Source organism: Mytilinidion resinicola (genome assembly GCF_010093595.1).
Source record: "Mytilinidion resinicola strain CBS 304.34 unplaced genomic scaffold BDZ99scaffold_11, whole genome shotgun sequence".
NCBI classification, from domain to species: Eukaryota; Fungi; Ascomycota; class Dothideomycetes; order Mytilinidiales; family Mytilinidiaceae; genus Mytilinidion; species Mytilinidion resinicola.
Genome location: NW_022985447.1, coordinates 646,868 through 669,265, shown reverse-complemented (window position 1 = coordinate 669,265; position 22,398 = coordinate 646,868). Strand labels below are relative to the sequence as shown.

The window sequence follows — 22,398 nt, the reverse complement described above, 5'->3', positions numbered from 1 at the left end:
AGTCCGGCATCTATAGACCATTCGTGCCAGAGTCTGAGGAACTACCTCCCTGCCTACTCCTGGACGCGACTTTTGTCGATTCCGTGTCAAAGAATAAGGTGGTATGCAAACCTGTATTTCCCGAAGACTTAATTGCCTTGTAACCGCCGAATCCTGTCCTCGGCTGCTTTGGCCCTTCGCTCTCGCTCAATCCTCATCCGCGCCTCGGGCGTTAGCCCCCTTGATTCTTCCTCACGTTTCTCCGCTCCAGTTTTCTCCGGTTGGCCACCAAGCGACTTCCCTTTCCCTAATCTCTTGTCCCGCTTGTTGGCCTCCTCTTGCGCACTCTCTTTTCTTAGACGTTCAGTCTCGGCTTTGCGACGTTCCGCCTCCTGCTTATCCGCCTCGGTCTTCTCAACCCTGTCCCGCTGGTCACGCTCCGCCACCTCGGATTTTGACAGAGGAGCAGGCACTCCGGCAAGATTCCAGTCCCACGCACTTTCGCCCAGCTCGCTCCTTGCCGCCCGGAAGGCATCACGTGTTGCTCGGTCACCTGCTAGACTGAAGGGTGTACGTGCGTCGTCGCTCATGACTGTCGGATCAGCCTTAGCTTTTGTGAGTAGCGCAAGCACTACAGGCCCAGCATTCAGGGAGGATGCGAAATGAAGAGGAGTCGGGGTATGATGGTTTGCTGGGAAGAATTGGAAGGCCGGGGTTAAGTCGTTGGAACTGAGGTAATTAAGTATTGCTGGTATCTTAGAGCGGCGAATCAATGCAGTTAGTTGCGTAGTATGAAGTATAGCTGCTTCTTCCTCCTTTGATGGTTTAGGAGGTTTCGATGGTTTGGTAGAGGCTTTTGAAGCCTCGAGGGTAGCCGCCGGTGCTGCGTTAAGCGCCGCTAGAGCTGCCTCATCTATTGTACTTGTCTTGACTCTTGTGAGCTCAACAAAGGCTCGCATAAGTTCTTTTTGCGTTGCGCGACGCGTGCTGAATGGGAACCCGCGGTTACGGGGATCATTATTCCGTAGCACTTGGCCCTCATAAGGACCAAGCAGTGTACTTCGATTAGCGCTTCCTGTAGCTCGCATGAAGACCAATTCGGCCGTGTCAATCATGGATTTCCATTCCTTCAGAAGATCTCGCACTTCAGTCATCAGTGCTACTTCGTTGTAACGACGAATTGAAGCACCGGCCGAATGAGCGTTGCCTTTAGAACTATCATTAGAAGATTGCGCTCCTCCTTGCTTTCGGCGTGTGGTATATCTGTGGAATGTCTTATGCGCCAGGACCGTGGCTTGGCGTTCTTCGACGCCTGTGTGCTTTTTCCCCATCTTGGGGGCCAAAGACACGACCATGGCAGCGAAGTGGCCTCCCCCAATCATGCAAAGGAAATAGTGGGGTCCAATATTAGAGGTATCAACCGGTACTACCCCCTCGGAATTGGCTTTGACTCTAGGAGGTGACACGGGTGCGAGTTGTTTGTTTCGTATGGTCTCTACGATATAGGATTCTTCTTCCTGCTCCGCATCTGAAAATATGGCGCGGTAAATTCCCAAAGACGTATTCTCGGGTAGAGTAGGTGATGTGAACCAGAAGAGAGGTGGTTTGCCGGCGCCACGTTTTGGCTTCTTGGAAGCAAAGTCGTCGAATTCGGGGTTGGATATCTTTGCTTGCTTCTTCAACAAGGCACTAAGAGTAGAGTCTTTGGGTTTAATCCCGTCGTTATTGTCTTCTTCGTCATCTGACTCAGACGAGTCGGATCCAGATATGCTTTCGTTTAGGTCTGTACTCTGTTAGCCGCCATACCTAGAGATAAATTCGAAGACTGACCTCCAATAAGAGCCTCAAACTCTTCTTCCCCAACTGGCTTTTGGCCTCTTATCTTCTGTTTGAGATTATATCCGTGTAAGTCTGACCGGACATGGCTGCGCTGCTCTTGTACGGTGGGAAACCGTAAGCCACAGAGTGTACAAGATGTAGCCTTGGTAGACCCTCCATCCTCGGGCCCCGCCTTCTCCTCCAATTCACCTGTGGTCGATGGCGCTGGTTCGGGGGCGATTTCGTGGGATTGTTCGGCAGAATTCCTTAGAGTGATGGTTGACAGTATTTCTGGTGGCAGGTCGAAAACTGAGATGCGATTAGTGAGACTTCTAGATAGGAAAAAAAGCAGCTCACCATATAGAGGGCGCTGGAACAGCTGCTCCTTATTTTGCGCCATAATTGAAGGGTTCGAGAATCGTTGATGTGAGGTTGTGGAATGTTTGCAACAGCCTGGCGGGTTGCGCTGAAGGAGTCAACGTCAGAAACTCGAGTCATGTCTCGGCGCTCAGCCCTAAAAGCTGACCCGTGTAATAAGCCTGCTTTCCCCGCCATTTTTCACCACCCGCATTCATCAAGTGAAGCTCTCGTTTCATCTCATCGACAACCCAGTTCAACGATTACTCCATATTGATCTTGTGAATCTCTCGAGTCTGTCGCGTGTGGATTCACAAGGTCGCTCAGTCAGTGTAACTAAGCCTGCTACTTTTTGCGCAACGCATGTTCAAGAAATTCTCCTCATTGTACAAACTACATACTAGTGGTACTAGAATGCGCTTGGAGCTCTTTCATTTAACTCTCGTTTGGTAGCATTACTCTTATACTATATCGTGCCCTTTCGTCTTTCCCTCAGGGCTATCGATCTCATCAATCATGCCTTTCATACTCATTCTCTCGCTATACGGTTTCTCGTTCTCTTCTCGACAGCTCTACCCTTCTTTGTTCCCTAAGCTCCTATCGCGAGCTACCGTCCATGAGTCCTTGACTGCACAGGATGCCCTGAACTATCTATCGACTGGCTTGCCATCGGTAATCCTTGTCACTGACCCAGCCCTTTCATTTGACGAGCCAGAGAATAAGGCTCTTCTAGAAGCGGTAGTTGACTGGACGAAGCGCGGCGGCACTACGATCTTTATGGGTTTCTTCGCCGAAGCAGTAGAACTGCCCCAACTGGAGAACTTAATGAAGTCATCTTTCAGTCTTCATGATTGGGAGGTGGATGAGCACACGTCCCATGAAGCCACTCTACGCCCCAATATCCAGACTGTGAGAACGCAAAGTCTGGAGCAATTTTATTACTGTAAGGCCCTGTGGTTGAGAAACGTCCCTTCTGAGGATTCCGTGTACTCAAGGTCTGGAAATCTCCCTGGAACTACCCCCACCACGTGCGCGGCCTTCGCCACCGTAGGATTCGGCAAGCTGGGATACATTGGGGATACCGAATTTGGCGAGGAGCCCGAGAGAATCATCATAGCTATGTGTCGGCTTGACATAGAAGAAGATAACATGTCTTGAGATCTGGGCCGGTTTACTTCGAACTTTGGAGGTAGCTTGATCTTTAATTCCACCCCTGGCATTACCCTCACACTCAATCAGAGATTGTGTCGATCTTATGTCAACTTCCGTGGCCTCAGATCCGAAGTCGAAGTGGACGTTCTGGTAGAACGATGCTGTCGGTTGTAATTCAGACCGGAGGTTGCCATCGTTCACCAACCACCTATGCCAAGCACCCCCAATCTCCGCGCGATTTCCTTCTCGAGTATGAGGAACACGAGACTACTCGTAGCACGCTCCGCTGTAGCGCCTCGAACCATGACCTTCTCCTAGGTGTCAGCACTAATTCTCTAATTTTCCGGATGTTGTTTGAGCCGAGGTGAAGGTGAAGGTGAAGGTGCGCAAGACGTGTGAAAGTTGAAGATGAATGGCCAAAGTGGAGGAAGCAAGCACCATTCGCCTTCACCTTTACTCTACGTTATGCCATATTTAAGCCCATTTCCCCTCCGTTGGCCACCAAACACCTCCACCGATTGCAATCACATCCACCAACGCTTCGCACCAAAATGGACCGCACCGACACCGTCAACACGCCCACCGCGTTTACGAACGCCCACAACGACCTCGCCTATACGATCATGAATTGTCCCATGATTTGCCCAAAGGCCCTCCGCGATGCGAAGAACGAGCTCATTCGCCAGTTGTACCAAGAGCCTCCCGTCGCCACCACGTTCTCTAAGAAAAGTCTTCTCGATGCGATGGTTTTTCTACACGACATGCGCCATAACGAGATCTTGACGCCGGAAATCGCATGGGAGCTCATTCTGGCCGAAACGTGGGAGATCTTCGGCCAGACCGTGCAGCTACTTGCACTGGAAGACGGAACAGTTGTGGGCAGAGACGAACTGTACCTCACGATTAAGACGTTGACCATGAGCAGGATTCCTACCACGCTTGGTCAACACGATGCGCCGCTTTCCATGATGATTTGGTTCAGCATTTCTTTGTGTATTCTGTCGCAGAAGGCAGGAGAAGAAGCAAAGATGGAAAGACTGGTGAGCGGCCTGGCGATTGGCGAGCAGGAAAATATCAAGATAGACGACCTCGTTGACGCGCTTATGAGCTGGGTCTAGTACGCATTTCTCTGCATGGCGTACATCCTTTTCTTTTCTTTTGTTGCTGGGAAGCCACAAGCAAGCGAAGGATAACGAGGAAGAGTTGGTTCCTACATGTCTCTAGCGTTCCATCACTTCTCCATCTCCTCTACCCCCTTTGCGAAGTCTTCACTGTTCATAGCAAAGCCCCAGGTTTTCGCTGCATTGAACTCTATACACTGCTGCGCGTACGCTGGTGACGTAGTTCCACAGCAGTCATTCAGCAGAATGCAATCATACCCCTTACTAAAAGCATCTGTGAATGTCCCGCTCACGCACTGATCCGTGTTCACGCCTGCGAAAAGAAGGCTCTTGATACCGTGAGCTTCGAGGAACTCTTCACACGGGGTGCTCGCACCCCACATCCCCGACATCCTAAGGGGTTAGTTCTCATTACAAGAGCAAATTCGCGTGACCACTCACCGGTTCTTATGGATCCAAACATCAGGCACCTCGGACAGCTTCTCGCCCTCTTTAAACGCCACATCCAACGGCGGATAAAGCGCCGCATTCCACTCTCCCCGTACTAACAACCTCCCTGCATCGACCGTCTCCCCGTTTGCCAGACTCACAATCCCGCAAGATGACCCAAGACCCTTGTAGATGCGGCCGCCTTTCCCGTTCTCCAGCAACGCATGTCCGCCTCGGAACTTCACATCGCCGTGCCTATCGACGCCGATACCGTCAGGCCTCTCTCTGAATGGGTCAACGTGCGGCCTTCCCTTAGCCGTCTCTTCAATGTTCTCTACGATAGCTTGGAAACCGAACGCGCGCATCACTCCTGGCGGCATCTTGTTCAAGTCTTCGTCAGATAATCCCCAATTCAGCCAGATGATCTGGATGCCGGCTTTACGGGCGGCGGGGATGGCATGGTTAAGGAGGTTGTCAGCAGCCTTATGGCCGGGGCCTTTGGTTCGACCGAAAGAGGGCGAGAGGAAGAAGTTTTGCATATCGATTATCACAAGCGCAGAACTGGCAGGGGAGAGCGTGATGGGCGAAGTGCTGGTCCTGAGCTTGAGTCTGGGTCCCGGCGCTGTCTCGGTTGGTGTTTGGGGGTGAGTGAGGTCGAAGCCTGTGCGTGTTGAGTGGAGCCAGAAGTTTGAGGCATTGCCTATTACGGCGGTCCTGTGCTCTGAGGGTGGTTGTGATGTCATTGCGGATAGGTGCCTGATGAGGAGATGAAATGGGTATGAATGTAACTGATCCAAGGATGCAGTAGACAATATGGGCTACATTTTAGGGGATTCTTTCATGAGAGAGCGGGAAAAAGCACGTCAATCAAGGTTCTTGATAAGCATTGGAAAGGTGGGGTAGGGTAGTACGTAGATCTGACGATGTCATGCACGCTTCGGGATGCTCGGCTCATTCATACAGCAGTGTCTACTCAAGAATTAAAAGGCCTTTCTTGACATATAGGTAACTTCAAGAACATGCCAAGATTTGTCGTGGTTTGAAGAAGTTCGTGAGATTGTAGGCGAACATGCCGTCACGCTGTGCGAATCTTTCGGTACGCTAGCAACGACCGACTCAAAGTCGACCTCCTTCTAGGAGGTATGAAAGAGGCATTGAAATCTACTCGTTCCAAGCTTGGATCGAGTCTCCTCCCCTCTATACACTTTGTAACGGGAGGGCTGTTCTCAAGAACTCAGCTTCAGGTGGCAAAGGGGGATCTAGTAGCACTCGCCAAGTATAAATAACAATGCTTTAACAGCAGAGAATTCATTCCCGCAAAAGCGCTTCAGGACTCCTTTCGTTACCCCTCCTCGTGGTCCGTGCACCTTCCGCTTCTGGCAACTCGGCATCGAAAAGTGTGGAGTACAGAGCGACCTCAACCGAACTTCTAATTAATTCATGTAAATCCAACAACACGTCCTGAGGACCTGTCCTCCGGTTGAATAGAAGAACAGACCCACGCGAAACTTTCTACCGTGTCAGAATTTGAATAGAGGCGTTGCTTGTGGAGATGTGGTGGTTGGGTCGGATAGTGCTTGAATCTTGGAAAGTCCCTTGAAAGCGGCGGAGGGGCGGGGCAGATTCATGAGTATAAACCCCCAAAGACGCGTCTGCCCCGTTTGTCGCCGTGACTAACGACTTCAGAAATCTCTTGATCATACTGACGAGCATAGTGTACAACTACTCGGAATCCTTACATTTTGACCGCTCTGAATCGTAACCCTATCGACACTTCGAGAGTGACGCATACACGCTCACCAGGTCCTCTCCTTCATGGCAACGAACTCTTCGAACTCGGATCGCTGATGATCCACTCCCCACTTCCCGCGTCGCCATCTTTACTCAGCGTCCTGGGGCCATGATCGACCGTAACCTCCTCACTAACCTGGATCCCATCCTTCTGAACGACAAGCCTTCCCTCGTCTTCCTCAGCATCAATCCCAGGCCCAGACGCCCACGCGAAATGAGCCTTGTCGCCACCGCGTTTCGAGTTTCTGTCGACGCGGCTCGTGTGCACGCGTGAACCTTTGCTATCCTTACCAGGGAGGGACTGGAACGGGAACGACTGCGAGAAGTGGGTGCGCCCGGTGGGGCCGGAAGCTGACCGTTGCGAGGAGCGGAGGAAGCTGGGGAAGAAGCGCGAGAAGAACGGTTTGGTCCCCGGGAGACAACCACAGATGATTCCGAGGTCGACCTCAGTACTAGACAAACACCAGAGAACGGAGGCTTCCCAGTAGGGATTTGGGGAGTTGAGGTAGACGAGAAAGTACCACATGCGGCATATCCCGGCGACGCAGACGCTGCGAACGGGGTTAGCAATGGGGCTGATGGAAAGAGGTTGAAGCCTGTGACAATCCGATTGCGCTCGTTGGAGCGGCAAGATGGTATAGCGGAGTTGAAGAGGGCATACGCACATGAGGCCGACGGCAAAGACGAGAATGAGGGCGACTCTTTGCTTGAGAGGGAGCTGGATATTCCACAAGGAGCGGGTGGGCCAAAGGAAGACGAGGAAGTCGCTGAGACTGTTGAGGGCAGCGAACGAGAGAAGTGCGGCGCGGAAATCGATACACTTCTTGTCAACAATCGAGATATCCCATACGGCCGCAACAGGTCTGTTTCGGACAAGAGAGTCAGCTAACGTTTCGAAGAGATACAGGACATTGCCGAATGTCTAGGCGCACTCGTGTACCATTGCTCATTATGTCCCACATCTTTGGGCCTAGTACGGTAGGCTTGATCGCAACAGCTTCCGGTTCAGGGAGGAAGACCAACACGGGGAATACGTACATGCATGCGAAGATCAGAACAAAGATTGACGCGATAGCCCAAGCAACGCAGTAGACGATGGCGGTCCAGCAGAAAATCTTGTTGGACCGGGAAGGGAAAAGGCGGAGACTGCAGCTATCAGAAAAGTGTATTCCTCTCATCGGTCCTCGACGCTACTGACTAAGTAAGGCATAAAGAGATCTTGGTAAGGCTCATGGACATCGGGATGAGGGCAATATTGCCTATGCACGCCTGCAAGATATCAAAGACCATTCTTCCCTGGGCTTCTGCTAACATACCTTCGCATATGTCTCCCCCCACCCAGGTTTGAAGTTTGCACTTTTAAACCCTAATCCGAAACCTGTAGCTGCACACCCGAGGAGGGAGACAGGTATGGCACAAAGCTGGACTCGAATTAGCGAGAGCTCGATATATGTGTGACATATGCTAGATATCTCCTAAATTCATCTTCAGCGAGAACAGACAGAAAACTTACAGCCGCAGCGACCATAACCCAGTCATCAGCGGCTATCGACGTTTTCAAAGTTAACTTGGAGTAGAAGCGGGCGAAAACGAAGAAGATCATCAAGATCATGGAGGCAAGGAGCCACCCAAGGGTCATCGTTCCCCTGGTGTCAGGAGCTCCATCATTTGGGGGTGGCACTTGAGCCATGGTCCAGTGTCGAGAGTGAGCAATAGCAACGATACTCCCAACACGAAGGAGAGAAAAGAATGACAGACACACCTACCACTTCCGGGTCGGTAACGATAAGATCGAAAGAAGTGGAGTAAGTGAGAAATGAACAACACCGGGCCCTAGGGAAAGATCCACCACATTTGTGTATAGATACACAGGCACGGCAGCCATCTCGCAGAAAAGGAAACTTAACGGCACAGCTGAGCCAAGACGGACGAAGATCACCGCATGTCAATTGCTAACTTTCCAGTCGAAACAGCCCCAAGAGCGGACCCTGACTCGGCTATCACACCTTCAACCAATTCCCCCAGCTTTTCTACGGGTGCCAGTGGCTTAGTGAGTGGAGCTAGTCATGCTATAGGTTAGGGCGTGCGGGGAGACGGGACCCGGCATGCGGAAAGAGACGCCTACCAAACCTTAATCTCGATGAGGTCCGTGGCGTGCACGATGAGTGCCAGTAAATCATAGCTGGGTGGTGCGGATGGAGGGAGAGTTGGCGCCAGCTGCTGGACTGGCTTGGTTTCCCAGCGTTCAGGCTAGGTCACGACGTTCCCTTCAATACTTCGTCTTGTGAAAACACCAACTACTGCGCAGAGTGAAAAAAGCTCACCAAATCGTCGTCCGGATGGGGGCACAGTCAGGCGCTATTCCTGGAATTGCATCGATAGTCTCGAGTAAGGGAGATACAGAGTTTATCAGGTAAGATCCCTCACATCAAACCGAGAAGGATTAAAGTTAGCAAGCGCACGCCATCCCCAGAATGTGGCGTTCGACAGACCTCCCGCGTTGTCTCCACTAGTCGAATCTTCCAACCAAGCGACTGAAATACGATCGACGCTTCTTTTCACCGTGTGTAGCGACTGTGGCGCCCGTAGCCAGCGTCCAACAAATCGCGGGATGTGCTTTTCAACACAGGGTATGCAGGTACCTTTGTAACACTGGCGTTGTTAACTGACGTTACTGGCTAGGAGGACGACCTAAGGTTCCAGAAACAGTCATCCGAGATACCGAACATGGATAGTGGCTGTGTCAAGGTCTCCACTGTTCGGTCCCTGCTTCTACGACTCTCTTTGACTTTTGTGTGGCGTATAGCATCCCGACTCCCCGAGCCGTGTCATCAACTAATTCCTCGGGACGACAGTTGGAGCGACGTCCTTCCGTCAGATCCTTGAGCGGGATATTTCTGGGTATTCTCAAATATTGCCTTTCTCCAAAAATGCCTGATCACGCAAAATGAACACTCCGAAAGATAGTCCGAACGACGCGATCGGCGAAGCATCCCGAATCGAGAAGTCAGACCGCGACCCAGATCTCCGATTCACGATCCCCTTCTGCGAGCGTAGATCATTCAGGGCTGCACTCTCAAAGCCTCAAAAGACTCTCATCCTCTCTGCACTCCATGCACCAAATTTGACCTCGTAACAAGAGGGCTCTACTATTTAACAGCATCCCGGACTCACCTAAGACAAAGCCATGGTGCATATTTTACCGCGATTCAAGTCTCATTCCTCGACCAAGCCCCGTATCAAGCCCGTCCCCACGCTCGTACTAATCGCCAAATCCAACTGACAGTCCGCCACCTTCGCGACCTCCCTACAAATGTATAAATTTGCTCAAACGAGTCTTTGAGCGACTCGTCAGCCCAAATACAGCGTCTGCTGCCATCCAGCACATCAAGAAGCCTCCATACCCCTTCACTTCCCCCCCCCTCCTCCTCTCCTCACTGTCCGCTGGCTCCTTTGAACTCTCAAACGGGCCCGTTTCCCGGGGAAACTCTTAGTTGCCTCCAGGAAGCCCAATCGCCAAGTCACAACGCCGTAGCGTAACGGAGCGACGTCTTGGGAGTGTCTGACCCTACCCTACCACCCTTCGTAGCTGGACCCTTGGGCCGTACTTGAAGCCGTCGGCGTGCTGATTAGTGCAGCCATAACCGTCCGACGACTATCCGACCAAGCAGATTTCATTATCTAACGATGCTGCTTCATAGCGGGCGCCCATTGAAGGACGATCTCACGATGCTCGGTGGTACGAAGGACAGCACCGTCGTAGGTTCAGGCATATGGGTGTTCTACTGCTTCAACGCCACTCTTGACCATCTGACACTATCGTCAGGGGTAGGTCCGCTGCCTAGTAGCTGGCCGGGCAAGAAAGCAGCCTAATACCCATCTTACCGAACTATCCATCTTGTCTAGAGTCTTAAAAGCTTTTGAGGCACCCCAGCCAGTGGCAAAACACTGCGAAATCAAGACTAATACAATCCCAAAAGATTTACCGAAGTCGGAACAGCAAACAACTTTGTCTCAACACACGTCAAATTAAGCCTAATCTCTCCATAATCTGCCGTCATCTCGTTTCCCGCTCGCATTAGACATCCTATACCTCAATACCATCCCAAAACCCTCACTCAAAAAAACAATGAGTACAATGGAGAATAAGAGCCCAAAACCCTTCCCAACTTTTGTGTGTGTTTTCCTTAGTCCAAACCTACCCAGCCCCAGCCCCAAGCCAGCCCCCTCCATACCATCACCAGATGGCAATAATACGCCCCAAGTTCCCGACCGAAGAAAAAACACGAGCTTGAGTTCTAGCGCACCTCCGCAATCCGCAAAACGCCTCAATATAGGGCAGGGCCTCGTGTGTCTTTTCCCCAAAACAAAAGAGGTCCTCCAAGGGGGGTATCGTCAAAGAAAGAAAAAAAAGAGAAACTCCGCATCCACTTCACTTCAACCACAGAAACCCAACTTCCTCCTCTCCTCATCAACACGCCGCATTAAGCATCCTTCTACACTGCTCGTTCCCCTTGATGAGCTGGTCCAAGAAATTCGCCGCCTCCATCAGCACATTACTCTTACTCAGCCCCCCATTCCGCAGCTCAGGCACCAAATCGTGCAGCTCCTCAAAACCCGACTTGATGAGGTTGCGCCGCTTCTGCTCCGACAGGATGTGGTTGCTGCGTTTCTGCTCCTCGGTGAGGTTCTCGCGCTGCGCCTTCTGGCTCGCTGAGGGCGACTTGCGCTTCCGGCTGGCGGCGTCGTCCTGTGCGCTCCGTCGCGGCTTGCCGTTTCGCGACGAGATATTAGTGATGCTCTTACGGTGGGTGTTGCTGGAGTTGTTGTTGTCGGCGGAGTCGCCGGCTTGGCTGGAGTGGTGGTTGCTCTTCCGCCGCCGTTTGGGCGCACGGCCGTCGTCGTCGTCGGAGCTGTCGTTTTCCGAGTGCTCCGAGGGCGCCGGGCGCGAGATGCCGTGGGTGCTGCTGCGCTGGACCACGGGGCTGGATGGACGGGTGTTCTCGGCGCTGGGCATGACGGCTTTGGTGGCGGGCTCGAGGGTACGGAGGTCGTGCATTAGCCGTTTGGTGACGGCTTCTGCGGTGTCGGACGGTGAGGCGACGACGTAGCCTGCCGGGTTGAACGAGTTGTCGGTGCCGTATGTGTATTGCCTTAGGCGAGGCCGTTGGCTGTCTGTCTTCTGAACCTGGTACGTGTGCTGCTGTTGTATTTGCGCAAATTGTGCCGCAATGGAGGCACCGATGGACCCGTCCTCGTCATGGCGTGGTATTAGAGCTAATTGCTCGGGTAGGTGGGAGTTCGAGTTCGAAGTGGGCACCGTTGGGGATTGGTAAAATGTTGCTGTTGGGCTCGTATGACTGGTGGACGGTCCGGTAGAGTCGTGTATAGGCTGCAGCGAGTACAAGACGCTGTCGGGATAGGAGTTGGACGCATGCTGAGGGTGTTGAGGGGCTTGGTTGGCAGTTGGGGTATTGCTGTAAAGAGTGGAAGAGATAGGGAGAGGGTTGTGGTTGGAGGCTATGCCATTCGTCCTCCTGTCAGCAGTTGTGCCGAAGCCGTGGTCGTTGTGGAAGCCGGACATGGGTTGCGTCTGGTTCGGCAAGGTGGACGAGATGCCTTGGACGGTGGGCGGCTGGTCGTAGGACCAGGAGAAGTCTGGAAGGGCATCCCGCGAGTGGAAGCCATGGTCGATGTTGTACTCGTCAGTAAAGTAGTTGGTGTTGGAGAAGAAGTCGGTCATGATGCGATTCTCATTCTCGGTTAGGAGGGGCGGCGCATCGGTCGAGAAGGCTTCGGCGGCGGCAGCGAAGTCGCTAGCATTGAAGGTGTCTGGAAAGTAGAAGACGCGATCGTTAGCAAAGACGGCGCGCATGGCTGAGCTCGCAGTTATACGCACATCCGAACGGGGACGAGTCTTTTGTAGGGTGGGAGGGGTCCATGCCGATGTGCGCCGTCCGCGGTGAAGGCCCGGGACCTCCCGCCAACCCCGGAATCGACGAGAGGACGAGGGTATCCAGCTTGGCTGCGAGGGGGGTTTGGGCTGAGGCGTGCAGTCGATCGGTCCCCCAGACTCATGGTCTGACTGGACTGGTGGGGACAAATGCTCCGGGTTCCGCGACGGGCGCTCGAGATAGCGCGATGCTGGTGTGCTGGAGTCGAGACGGGCCGGGTAGGAGGACAGTCAGATCAATCCGTACCTGCAGGTGCCGACGCGGGTGCTAACTATGGCAGTGCGCTTCGGAGGCGAGGGCGTCGTGCGGCGAGCTGGAAGCGGGCGAGATGAGGGCGATGTTGACAGCGGGCGGATGCAGACCGGCCTCGGGACAGCGGGAGCAGCGTGCTCGGGGGCGTCGGATGAGGGAGGGTCCAGCAGTTCAGAGTGCCTGTGCGAGGGAGACGGCGTTTCCAGCTGCGACAGAGGGCTGGCTCGGAGGGTGCTCTGCCAGTGCCATCTTATGCGTGGTCGAGTGTTGAGAAGAGTTGCTGTCACATGCCACGCAAAGAGCTTGCTCGGCACCACGTCGGCACCTTCCCCTCACCCGCAGCGCAGGGCTGGCAGCCGTTGGACTCGGCGCCACTGGCCTCCCGGTCGGAGCTCCGCAACCACCACGCAAACATCACCAGTCTTGGCCTGCACCCATCACGACGCCTCGTCCTGCTTCAACGCGTTTTCCAACCAACGCGGTCCACCCGCCGCTTACCCACCCAGTTGCTCTTAAGGGGGCAGTACGGAGCTAGCCAACGCGTGCTGTCTCGCAGTCGGCTGCCCACCTCCTGAAGGGAGCTCGCCACCCTGGCGCGACTAGGTATGTTGCTCATCACAACACCGTCTCTTCTTCTTCTGCACGCACCACGGCCGCCAGCCCCGCTTGAGCAAGACGCACTCCTTTGACGTGCAGAACAAATGTTTCAGCCCTCCAAGTTACGCCGTCGGCCACGCGAGCGGCCTGCTCGTGTCCTCTAGCCCCCGTTGTACCCCTGGGCCCCCGCCTTTCCCCAGGGGAAGCCGGGGTGTAGCGAGCATGGGAGGATGCACAGGAGTTTTCGCCGAGCCTCCCGCCCTCCAATTCGCACTGCCGGCGGAGAAACTGCCCTCTCCACCCATAGCCAGCGCCTCCAACGCTATGCCCCGGTCCCGCCTCGGTGTCTCCGCGATCCTATGACGCTCCTCCATGCTTTCACTGACGCTCGCTAGCCTGAAACCCATCTCTGCGCCCAGTTCGACTGTGTGCTGTACCGAGAGGCTGCATTGGTCCACCTCAAGACGTCTGGCATTTGATTGTTCTCGCTTGTATAGACGACATCCCATTCACACGTTTCGGCTACGTCCTCGCTGCCACGAGGCCTTCGCCGCTGCAGTGCATGCCCTCCAGGACTCCCTTGCTGTGCCTGCCTTCAGGTGCGCCTTGTTGGTGACATGGCAAAGCTCCACGCCGAGCATCGCCATGTTCAAAGCGTGAGACCGTAAGTCATTATCTTTACTATCACGACTCAAACCCCAACATCACTGGTAGTCATGCATCTCCTGTTCTGTCACTTTCCATCATTCCACGCTGTTGGCGCTAATTCGACGTCTTTCACAGCCTTGTGCGAGCATATGCCCTCGGCTATCTCTCAAGCGCAAGTCCGAGGATCGTCAGCGTATTGGTTGCGCTGGCGAGGAAGAAGATCGGCTTTGCCCCAGCGTCTCACCGGGTATGTGGCGCGAACGCATGGCTTTTCATCATTCCAACGTTCCAGAGTCTTCCCTTTTCTAGAGGTTCAGGGCGTTAGGGTCTCACAAACCACTGCGCCTCTCGTTCCAGGTCATGTCCATGTTCGGTTCCACTTCCTATCCTGGCCACACCGCGGAGACTAATTGCTTTGGCACCATAGATACTCCAGGTGCTACGCCGGTCCGCCGCATTTGATGCATTCCCGGCCTGCTGCGGCATCCTCGTTGGAGGATCGACTCTGCTTCAACTGCCCCTATTGCGTCTGGTCCACATGATTGTACGGCAATTTTCGGGCTTGAAACGCATGGTTGACGAGCGCATCGCCCTGAGATTAGCGAGATTCGTGGCCGCGCTCATTTCCGCCTTCATCAGTTTCCTTGTCCTTAATCGCAGACCAGCAAATCGCATGGATCGTAAGCCTAACAATGTAGGATTAAGTAAGATGGAAGTAACTTCCAAAAACGCCATCGACCCATTCGATGACCCCCCAGAAACACCAGCAGTCTCCTTACCGTTGGGCACTGCCAACGTGGCAACATTACCGCCTGCCCTTGCTGGCAGGACGATGGATCTCACCCTTTTCGCAGTGATACGGGCTCTAGACGTTGTAATCAGCGAAATTTGGGCACGAACACCAATTCGCTCTACCTCAGTTCGAAGTGTGATAACGAATATCACTCCACCGGCTTTATTCAGCGCCTCTGCAGCCACTATCATGTATGCGTGGTTCTATATGCCCTCTCGATTGCCTTCCGCCTACAACAGCTGGATATCCTCAGCCGCAGGGCTAGACCGCCGCTTGCTGCTCGTCCTTCGCCACGCTCGCTATGGTACCTTCGTCTATGGCAAAAATACAGGATTGGCGCCCATTCTGGAATCGATGTGCAAAGACTACGACTTACCAGAGGTCTGGGGCGATCCCGCAAAGACCGTCCCAGTCCCCTGCGAGCTCGTCCACATGGGATGTGGCAAAAACTGCGAGACGCATGCACTTTCGCGCTTTTGGCAAGGCTGGATGTTCGCCGCCCGGATGTACGCCCCCATCCAGCTCTTGGTGCTTCTACGGAACGCCAGGAGCAAAGCCCGTCTTCATGGGAACACGAAGCTTCTCATCACCGCTGACGCGGTAACCAAGGCCGTGCTTGACATGGCGCGCAGCTCAGCTTTCCTAGGTGCTTTTATTGCCCTGTTTTACTACGGCGTCTGCCTTTCGCGTACGCGGCTCGGGCCCAAAGTCTTCTCCCCTAAGACCATCAGCCCGCAGATGTGGGATAGCGGGCTCTGCGTGTTGGCAGGGTGTAGTTTATGCGGTAGCAGTGTGCTGCTAGAGAGCGCGCAGAAGCGACTCGAGATTCTGTTCTTTGTGTTGCCACGCGCTGCAGGTGTGTGGTTCCCCCGGCGCTATCTAAGGGAGAACATGTGGAAAGAGCAGATCGCGTGGTCCATTAGCACGGCTTTGGTCTTTGCGACGGTGCAGGAACGGCCGGATAAAGTTAGGGGATTCCTAGGGCGGGTTTTGAATGGGGTTCTGGTCCAATCGTAGGGGTTCCGAACCCTGGTTCTCGGGAGTGCGGGGTGACGAAGAGGTCGAAGCGTTTGAAATAGTTGGAAACCCCTGGAAGCGACGTTAGGTTGGGGAAGAACACCTGATCACCTTGCAAGGCGATGAGATCGTCGACTCCTAGGATTCAGTCACACTGTTTGATCACCAGTGCAGTGAGTTTGAAATTACTCAATGCGAGAGAGTGCGATGAGCAGGTCGTCAAGAAACACATGTGAGGATCACGTCTAGGTTAACCCTATCGAGGTCTTTGTGAGTAGCTATAAACTTTTCACCGCACTAGTCTTCTGGTTTTTCATCAATGAGGGAAGGAGAGTCGTGATTCAAACACTTTTGCCGCTACTTCGGATGTCCTTTATTACCATCCTCGCCTATCGATACCGAGACAGGCCCTGACACTAAAGGAGGACTGGCAGTACTGCGAATTCCTCATGGGATCTGTCAACGATCCGCCCGTGCGTGTGCAGTCGATTGGAGCTGGAGTGGCTTCTCGTCCGCGGTATTGAACGCTGGATATACGACGAAGAGCACGCCCGTGGCTACATCGACAGCGGAGTCGGTGCACTCGGTTGGGACACCACTTCCGTAGAACACGGGGAACGATCCGATTGCTATATCAACCATGTCTTCTGGATCATACAATCTACCATTGTCGCTGGGAGATCCAGTTACGATACACTCTCCACTAGCGACGGTAGGTACACAAACGCTGGTCTTCGACCCCGAAGACTCGGCTGTCGTTATTGAGACCCATATGCTCACGCCGGGGCGCACCACCTACCACCATTGACGGCACACTTGTCTCCCTGGGTACTGGCGGTTTGGTACTAATAGGCTGCTCGACGCTCGGTATACCACAACTTGCATCCCAAATCGTAGGGCCAATCGCAACGATATGGACGCAACCACTCTTATTCGATCCCTCGAACTCGGCTGTAATGATCAGATCTCGCACCCTCACATCCGGCGCACCGCCTATTACAGTCGATGGCACAAATGTATCGCTAGTTACTAGAGGAGGTCTTGCAGTAGGCAGTTCGACTATTGCGCTCTCTTTCATGGCTGAGCCCTCAGGCATGCCGCTGGGCCAAACCCCAGCTCTGACGCTGGGGCTCCACGACCCCGTCCTCACCACCGCCGGTCACACATTCAGCCTCGGCCTATTTGAGCTTGTGATCAAATCCCACGGGTACGAGGACGATCGCCTTCTCTGCAGTGCCAGGCGGGCCTGCAGACTGTTACGGTTGAGAAAGCCGTATATGTTCTCTCGATGGGCTCGAATAGGGTAGTGTTTGGAGTGCAAACTATGGCGTCTAACGACATAAGCTTGCAGCCACAGCCACAATTTATTCCGTCTGAAACGTCTGTTTCCGCTGCTACAGAACTTGAAGATGAGGGAGCTCCTACAAAGGTTCCGCCTAGCTGCCCTGCGGGGAGTAATGCAGCTCGAATTATTCCAGGTGTGGCAATGTATACGGGAAACACGGTTGCGGGGCATAGGAGCCTTACCCAGCGACTGTTGTACGGGACGAGCGGGATTTCTTGGATACTTTTGTACTTTTGAAGAGCTGGGTTATGGTCTAGCTAGCTAGTTCTAATCACGTCATAGGTTGATGTCTTGAGCGGTATTGAGGTTTCATCACGTAACGGTAAGTCATCAGCGCAGTTCCTGTGTGGTGCCCGACTTGCCTTTTCTTTTTATTAAAGTAGCTAAGGGATCCGTATAATGGTGATTCGATAGCTCCTCTCACCGCTAAAAAGAAAACGAGCAAGTAGCAGCTACAAGCAATAACTAGGCCCTCTATCCCATTAACAGTCTATCTCTAGAGCAAAAAAGTATTTCCAAGGAGCAAAACACCACCCTCCTTCGAGGGTGTAGCCACCCCGGATGGGGTTTCTCTATGTCTCGCCCGCCCGCGGTATTTTTCAATTCCGTCATCTTAACCGGCGTTCGCAGACGCCTCACGCACCAACTACATACATCCTCTTCACCAGGCTTCCAAGCCTCTCTACGAACCAGGCCGCCCGAAGTCAACTCGACTTTTTAACACCGAAAGGTCGAATCGAGAATCGAACTCAAGACCCAGGTGAGGTTGTCGACGGTAGTGAAACGCTACCTCGGGAGGTATAATGCCTGCGATCCGGCCGCGGGCTTACACACGATGTGGCCGATTACCAACCGAGCTGCTGGGCAATTAGTAGAATGAGGGGTTTGGGTTTTATTCGAAATATATAGATAGGTTCACGCTCACAGGTAAACAAAACATGACGTAGGGAACTCCTCTCACCTAGGCGGCCACGTCTCGTCTGTCGGATCACATCATATTTCATTTCACCACTTGATGCGGCATTCCTGAACTAACAGCTATTCCGAGACTGGCCGAAGCCGTCATGACAAAAGAAACACGCATCAATTCTCATCTCGTCTGCTCGCCAGAGGACCCATCCCCGCTTCCTCCATCTCCGCTCGCTGCTCTACAACAGCGTCTCCGCCTCCAAGATCTCGAAGACCGCGACATCCTTCGTCTTCGTCTCATACGCCTTCGCCACCTTCTCCCGCACAGCGGCCTTATCCTCCTCCTCCGGTCCCTCAGACCGGCGCAGCGCATCCCCCACAGCTCCGTAGAGCCCCTCGTCCCACATATCCACCAGCTCCCCCTTCCGCTCCGGGTGCTCGCGCAGCAACGAGTCCCGCGCAAACGTGAACGACGCGAACGGGTGGTTCACCTGCACCTCCATAATGGACCCGACCGCAGGAAGCCACGCGTACACAAAGCAGCACAAGTCCTTCGGCGCGCTGGCGCAGGTGCTGGTGCTGTCCTCGCCATCCTCCAGGCACACCTGGCCGCCCTTCTTGTCGGGCTTGACGTACCACTTTCCGCCGCGCTTGGCGACCGCGGCCACGAGACGCTTGACGCTGTCGAAGCGTCATCTCCGGGACGCGCGCCGGCATGCGCATCGCGATGAAGTCGTTCACCGCCTTCCAGGCCGAGTCGGAGGGGTTGCCGTGCTTGTCGTGGCTCCCGAAGGAGGCTTTGGTCGCGAAGCGGGCGAGGGACTTTGGGGACGCGCGGGCTGCGAGGATGAGCGTTGGGTCGGCAGTGTGCAGCAGGTTGATGGCGGCGGCGGTGAGGGCATGAGCGTCGTTTAGGACGGCCTGGTCGACGAGGGCATGGAGGGTGTTCCAGATGGGAGAGGACGGGTTGAGGTTCTTGGAAGAGGTGGAGGCAATGTCGGATTGGAGCTGGGCCTTGAAGACGGGAGGCTCGAGCTGGTCGGGGTTGGCGTAGGTGCTCGTATACTTGATGGTATTGGTGTCGCTAGCCATTTTGCTGAGATTGGGTGCCCTTTGGAGTGGAGAGATGTTGGTTTGGGTGTTATGGGTTGCGGATGCTGTTGAAGGTGGTGGGCGTGGGAGGAGTGGTTGTTGTGTGATGAAGAAAAGAGCTGTTGAGCGAAGGAAGAGCTCCCTTAGGTACCTCCTATGGCGACCAGAATTTGAGTCGATGGCGCTGCTTCGCCTGCTGCAGCGGCCGGCTGGATGCCTCTTCCAGTCGCTTCCACGAATACCTCGATCTCTACCTTTTATTCACCTCGAAGCATTGAGTTATTAGCCAGGGGTAAGCAGTGTACGTCCTTGCCTGGGGGTTTTTGCTACATCGTTAGACTATGCGAATGTCGTAAGATTACGGTATATAGCTCTGGATAATTGTAAGGAAGTTCGGGAGAGGTAGGGGAGCAGAGAGTCTGTTGGAGTATAACAAGCACCTATAGCAAGCAATGCGCTTAGCAATCCTGGCACCACCAGTGAGTATCAAACTATTCAGCACTAGTCGATATCAACACGTGGGTCTCACGTGTTTATACTCTATCCTGGCCCGTGCGAGTAGTATAAAAACTCTACCGAGTTCGTCTTCTTTTGTCCGTCAAGGAAAGGGGAGTTGTGGCTCGAAATCAAAAGCTGCAACAAACCACACCATGGTTCTTCCTGGAGGGGGTGGCAAAACTCTCTCGGCAACCTCACCATGGTGGGTGCGGCACTTCAGAAGAGATGGTGCTGCGATGGAGGCGGTGGTGCTTTTGCTGGTCTTTATGATGTTTTTCATCTCCTTCGATCACTGCTGAGCATCATTTCTTCCTTGTCCTCACAACCGGCCCCGTCTAACTTTGATAGGAATAGGCAGTAACTTGAATCGTGGGGGGGGGTTGATAAACATCGAGCTGCTTACAGGATAGTAATACACCGAACTCCCAGGCACTACTACACCAACTTAGCGATCCGTGTAAGTGCAGAACTTCAATACCAACAAACGAATGGGATCACTACCAATAACGAATAGCGATGCAAACCACGCGCCACAATTTGGGGAGCCCAACACCATGGTCTTTCAAGTCTTGAGCTTTTGAACCCTAAGACCTCCCACCGCCATAGCAGGCTCTGACCTGGTCAGTTGATCCACTGCATGATTCTGAATGACGCTACTGTTTTGCTCTCCTTGCGAGACCTTGGTGGAGGAAACAGATTGTTGAAACAGAGGGGGAGATTTCATACGGAAGCGGAAGCGAGAACACGATAAGCACGTGATACGAAGTTGAAAGATAAGTGCCGGCTCTGAACGTCGTAGAACTTGCTGACGACGTTTTGTTGAAAAACACGCGCAATTCAGAAACGTTCGTTCAAACTTCAGACTAGGTACATCAGACCCTATTCATTGCCATCAAGTATATAAAGAAGCAGAAGTTTGTCGGTCGTCCCACCTACCCCCTAAACACAGAAAAAAGAAAGGTATCGAATCCACCAAACGCCATCCCTCAGGATATCCCATTCACATATCTCATAGCACATAAAAGAAACCGCGCATAAGAACGAACGTAACAGCCTCATTATCACTCCCTCACGTCCCATCGTAAACCCGATCATAAACCGGCCTCCTATACCCGCTCTGCTGCTCCCTCGTCTCATTCCTTAACGGCCACTCCGCAAACTCCCGCCACTCATTCGACGGCGTCTGCAGCTCCGCCTGCTGCTCATGCCCATACCCATACCCATGGCCGCCCCCATACGCCGGATACGTCCCCCCACCCTGCCCCAGCCGCATCTCCACGCTCTCCGGCGCCGACACGTACTCGTCCGACGAGCTCTCATAGCTATGCTCATTGCCGAACGGGTTCTGATTCTGCTGGCCTGCGTAAATGCCCTGCCCGCGGTCTGGCAGCTGATGCGCATGCTGGCTCGCCGCCCCCGCATGCGCGTCCTCCGCTCTGCCCATCCCAAACGCGGGATTCAGCCCACTACTACTCCGTCTCCGCTCATTCCCCGCGACGAACGCAGGGAAGTTCTGCGGGCTGGAGCCCGTGTCGCCGACGCCGACGCCGCCGCCCAGACTCCCTGAGCGGCTGCGGCGGTGCGGTGAGCGCGGGGGCGGGACGAGGATGCCCGTGTGTTCGGGCACCTCGGGCACGGAGTGCAGGCTGCTGAAGCTGGTGCGCGAGCCCCGCATGGAGTTGCTCGAGTGGTAGGGGATTGGCGGTGGGAGGATGTGCTGCATTTCGCCGCCGCCGTCGCCGCCGCCGCCGCCGCCGCCGCCGCCGCTCATGCCGCTGTCGCGCTCGGTGCCGAAGCCGCTGTCGCGGTTCCAGCCTGTGCTCGCGGAGGTGGGGGAGAGGGGCACGCCGCCGCCGCGGAGGGGGTGGCGGTCTTGGGAGGTTGAGTGCCCGTGTCGCGTGGTTGTGGGGAGGAAGCCGGGGGTTGGAGGGCGGGAAGTACGTTTTGTGGCGGTGCGGCGCCGGCGGCGGAGGAGGCAGCATGCGAGAAGGGCGGCGAGGATGGCGAGGACGGCGATGGGGATGCCGACGCCCATGCCTATCTTTGCGCCGGTGGACAGGCCGTGGTGGGGAGAAGAGGTGCTGTTGGAGGTGGAGGTTGGGGCAGCGATGGGGAGGGCAATGGACGAGGAAGGGGTAGCGGTTGAAGTGATGAAGGAGCTTGGAGAGGAACTGGTTGATGAGGACGCAGCGCTGGTGGTCGCCCATGCGGTCGAGGGGCCGTATTCCCGGACGAGATAGGATTTGATGTCTGCTGGGAGGGCCGTGAACCAGGCTGGCTTGTTGTTATCGAGAAATTCAGACCAGATGATTTTAGAGACGGCGGGGACGTTGGTTAAGGCCATGAGTTGGAGAGAGAGGGGGAGTGCGGTTAGGAGGACGGCTTCGAGAGAGGCGCTAAGAGGAGTTAGATATGCTTTTAAAGAATGATATGGAAGAGTTCAGGGGAAATGGTAAGGAGAATTAAGAAATTGGAGCCCATACGGATCAATCGACGCCCTCCTCCTCAACTCGGCCTCTACGAGAGCCATTGGTACAGGCGGCGGGGTAACTGTGGCCCTCTCAACCTCTCTTCCAACATCGTTCCCAGATACGCAAGCAGCCATAAAGACGGCGGCCCCTAGACCGAATGACAAGATTGAGCGCA

At 54.3% G+C, this 22,398-nt stretch overlaps 11 protein-coding genes across 11 annotated transcripts; 5 read left to right on the top strand and 6 right to left on the bottom strand.

The window, feature by feature from the left end:
• Positions 1–128: 128 nt before the first annotated feature.
• BDZ99DRAFT_488754 (uncharacterized protein) lies at positions 129–2,197 on the bottom strand (the record flags this gene model as incomplete). Its single annotated transcript, XM_033722934.1, has 3 exons — positions 129–1,720; positions 1,786–2,106; positions 2,155–2,197. 3 exons carry the CDS (start codon positions 2,195–2,197, stop codon positions 129–131), a joined length of 1,956 nt encoding a protein of 651 aa, XP_033575889.1.
• A 186-nt stretch (positions 2,198–2,383) lies between these two features.
• On the top strand, positions 2,384–3,585 carry BDZ99DRAFT_42203 (uncharacterized protein). Its single transcript, XM_033716967.1, has one exon. It carries the CDS (start codon positions 2,671–2,673, stop codon positions 3,310–3,312), a length of 642 nt encoding a protein of 213 aa, XP_033575888.1. The 5' UTR covers positions 2,384–2,670; the 3' UTR covers positions 3,313–3,585.
• Positions 3,586–4,644, top strand: BDZ99DRAFT_42204 (uncharacterized protein). The gene has a single exon (XM_033716969.1). It carries the CDS (start codon positions 3,858–3,860, stop codon positions 4,422–4,424), a length of 567 nt encoding a protein of 188 aa, XP_033575887.1. The 5' UTR covers positions 3,586–3,857; the 3' UTR covers positions 4,425–4,644.
• Positions 4,538–5,599, bottom strand: BDZ99DRAFT_488753 (Isochorismatase hydrolase; the record flags this gene model as incomplete). The annotated part of the gene is made up of 2 exons (XM_033722933.1): positions 4,538–4,820; positions 4,869–5,599. 2 exons carry the CDS (start codon positions 5,597–5,599, stop codon positions 4,538–4,540), a joined length of 1,014 nt encoding a protein of 337 aa, XP_033575886.1.
• A 1,070-nt stretch (positions 5,600–6,669) lies between these two features.
• BDZ99DRAFT_389335 (uncharacterized protein) lies at positions 6,670–8,080 on the bottom strand (the record flags this gene model as incomplete). The annotated part of the gene is made up of 5 exons (XM_033715627.1): positions 6,670–7,198; positions 7,313–7,510; positions 7,686–7,793; positions 7,846–7,906; positions 7,960–8,080. Coding segments are annotated over 5 exons (1,017 nt in total), but the record flags the coding sequence as incomplete, so codon positions are not given.
• A 2,919-nt stretch (positions 8,081–10,999) lies between these two features.
• On the bottom strand, positions 11,000–12,710 carry BDZ99DRAFT_42192 (uncharacterized protein). The gene is made up of 2 exons (XM_033716964.1): positions 12,547–12,710; positions 11,000–12,479 (listed from the first exon to the last, which is right to left on the bottom strand). Exons 1-2 carry the CDS (start codon positions 12,587–12,589, stop codon positions 11,119–11,121), a joined length of 1,404 nt encoding a protein of 467 aa, XP_033575884.1. The 5' UTR covers positions 12,590–12,710; the 3' UTR covers positions 11,000–11,118.
• A 1,357-nt stretch (positions 12,711–14,067) lies between these two features.
• On the top strand, positions 14,068–15,908 carry BDZ99DRAFT_488752 (uncharacterized protein; the record flags this gene model as incomplete). The annotated part of the gene is made up of 3 exons (XM_033722932.1): positions 14,068–14,114; positions 14,234–14,345; positions 14,526–15,908. 3 exons carry the CDS (start codon positions 14,068–14,070, stop codon positions 15,906–15,908), a joined length of 1,542 nt encoding a protein of 513 aa, XP_033575883.1.
• A 459-nt stretch (positions 15,909–16,367) lies between these two features.
• On the bottom strand, positions 16,368–16,986 carry BDZ99DRAFT_521390 (uncharacterized protein; the record flags this gene model as incomplete). Its single annotated transcript, XM_033725619.1, has 2 exons — positions 16,368–16,655; positions 16,708–16,986. The coding sequence occupies 2 exons, from the start codon at positions 16,984–16,986 to the stop codon at positions 16,368–16,370; spliced, it is 567 nt and encodes a 188-aa protein (XP_033575882.1).
• Positions 16,987–17,757: 771 nt separating this feature from the next.
• BDZ99DRAFT_463777 (uncharacterized protein) lies at positions 17,758–18,087 on the top strand. Its single transcript, XM_033720147.1, has 2 exons — positions 17,758–17,845; positions 17,884–18,087. Exons 1-2 carry the CDS (start codon positions 17,828–17,830, stop codon positions 18,055–18,057), a joined length of 192 nt encoding a protein of 63 aa, XP_033575881.1. The 5' UTR covers positions 17,758–17,827; the 3' UTR covers positions 18,058–18,087.
• A 314-nt stretch (positions 18,088–18,401) lies between these two features.
• Positions 18,402–19,254, bottom strand: BDZ99DRAFT_477416 (uncharacterized protein; the record flags this gene model as incomplete). Its single annotated transcript, XM_033722115.1, has 2 exons — positions 18,402–18,767; positions 18,799–19,254. The coding sequence occupies 2 exons, from the start codon at positions 19,252–19,254 to the stop codon at positions 18,402–18,404; spliced, it is 822 nt and encodes a 273-aa protein (XP_033575880.1).
• Positions 19,255–21,032: 1,778 nt separating this feature from the next.
• Positions 21,033–21,336, top strand: BDZ99DRAFT_463774 (uncharacterized protein). Its single transcript, XM_033720146.1, has one exon. It carries the CDS (start codon positions 21,077–21,079, stop codon positions 21,317–21,319), a length of 243 nt encoding a protein of 80 aa, XP_033575879.1. The 5' UTR covers positions 21,033–21,076; the 3' UTR covers positions 21,320–21,336.
• The last annotated feature ends 1,062 nt before the right edge of the window (positions 21,337–22,398 follow it).

Bases quoted from the DNA above. Each gene is read 5' to 3' on its own strand.
- BDZ99DRAFT_463774 (XM_033720146.1), top strand. From the start codon at position 21,077: ATGCTCATTGCCGAACGGGTTCTGATTCTGCTGGCCTGCGTAAATGCC.
- BDZ99DRAFT_42192 (XM_033716964.1), bottom strand. From the start codon at position 12,589: ATGGACCCCTCCCACCCTACAAAAGACTCGTCCCCGTTCGGAT. The intron at 12,480-12,546 runs GTGCGTATAACT...TCTACTTTCCAG, and splicing joins AGACTCGTCCCCGTTCGGAT to ACACCTTCAATGCTAGCGAC.
- BDZ99DRAFT_42203 (XM_033716967.1), top strand. From the start codon at position 2,671: ATGCCTTTCATACTCATTCTCTCGCTATACGGTTTCTCGTTCTCTTCT.
- BDZ99DRAFT_42204 (XM_033716969.1), top strand. From the start codon at position 3,858: ATGGACCGCACCGACACCGTCAACACGCCCACCGCGTTTACGAACGCC.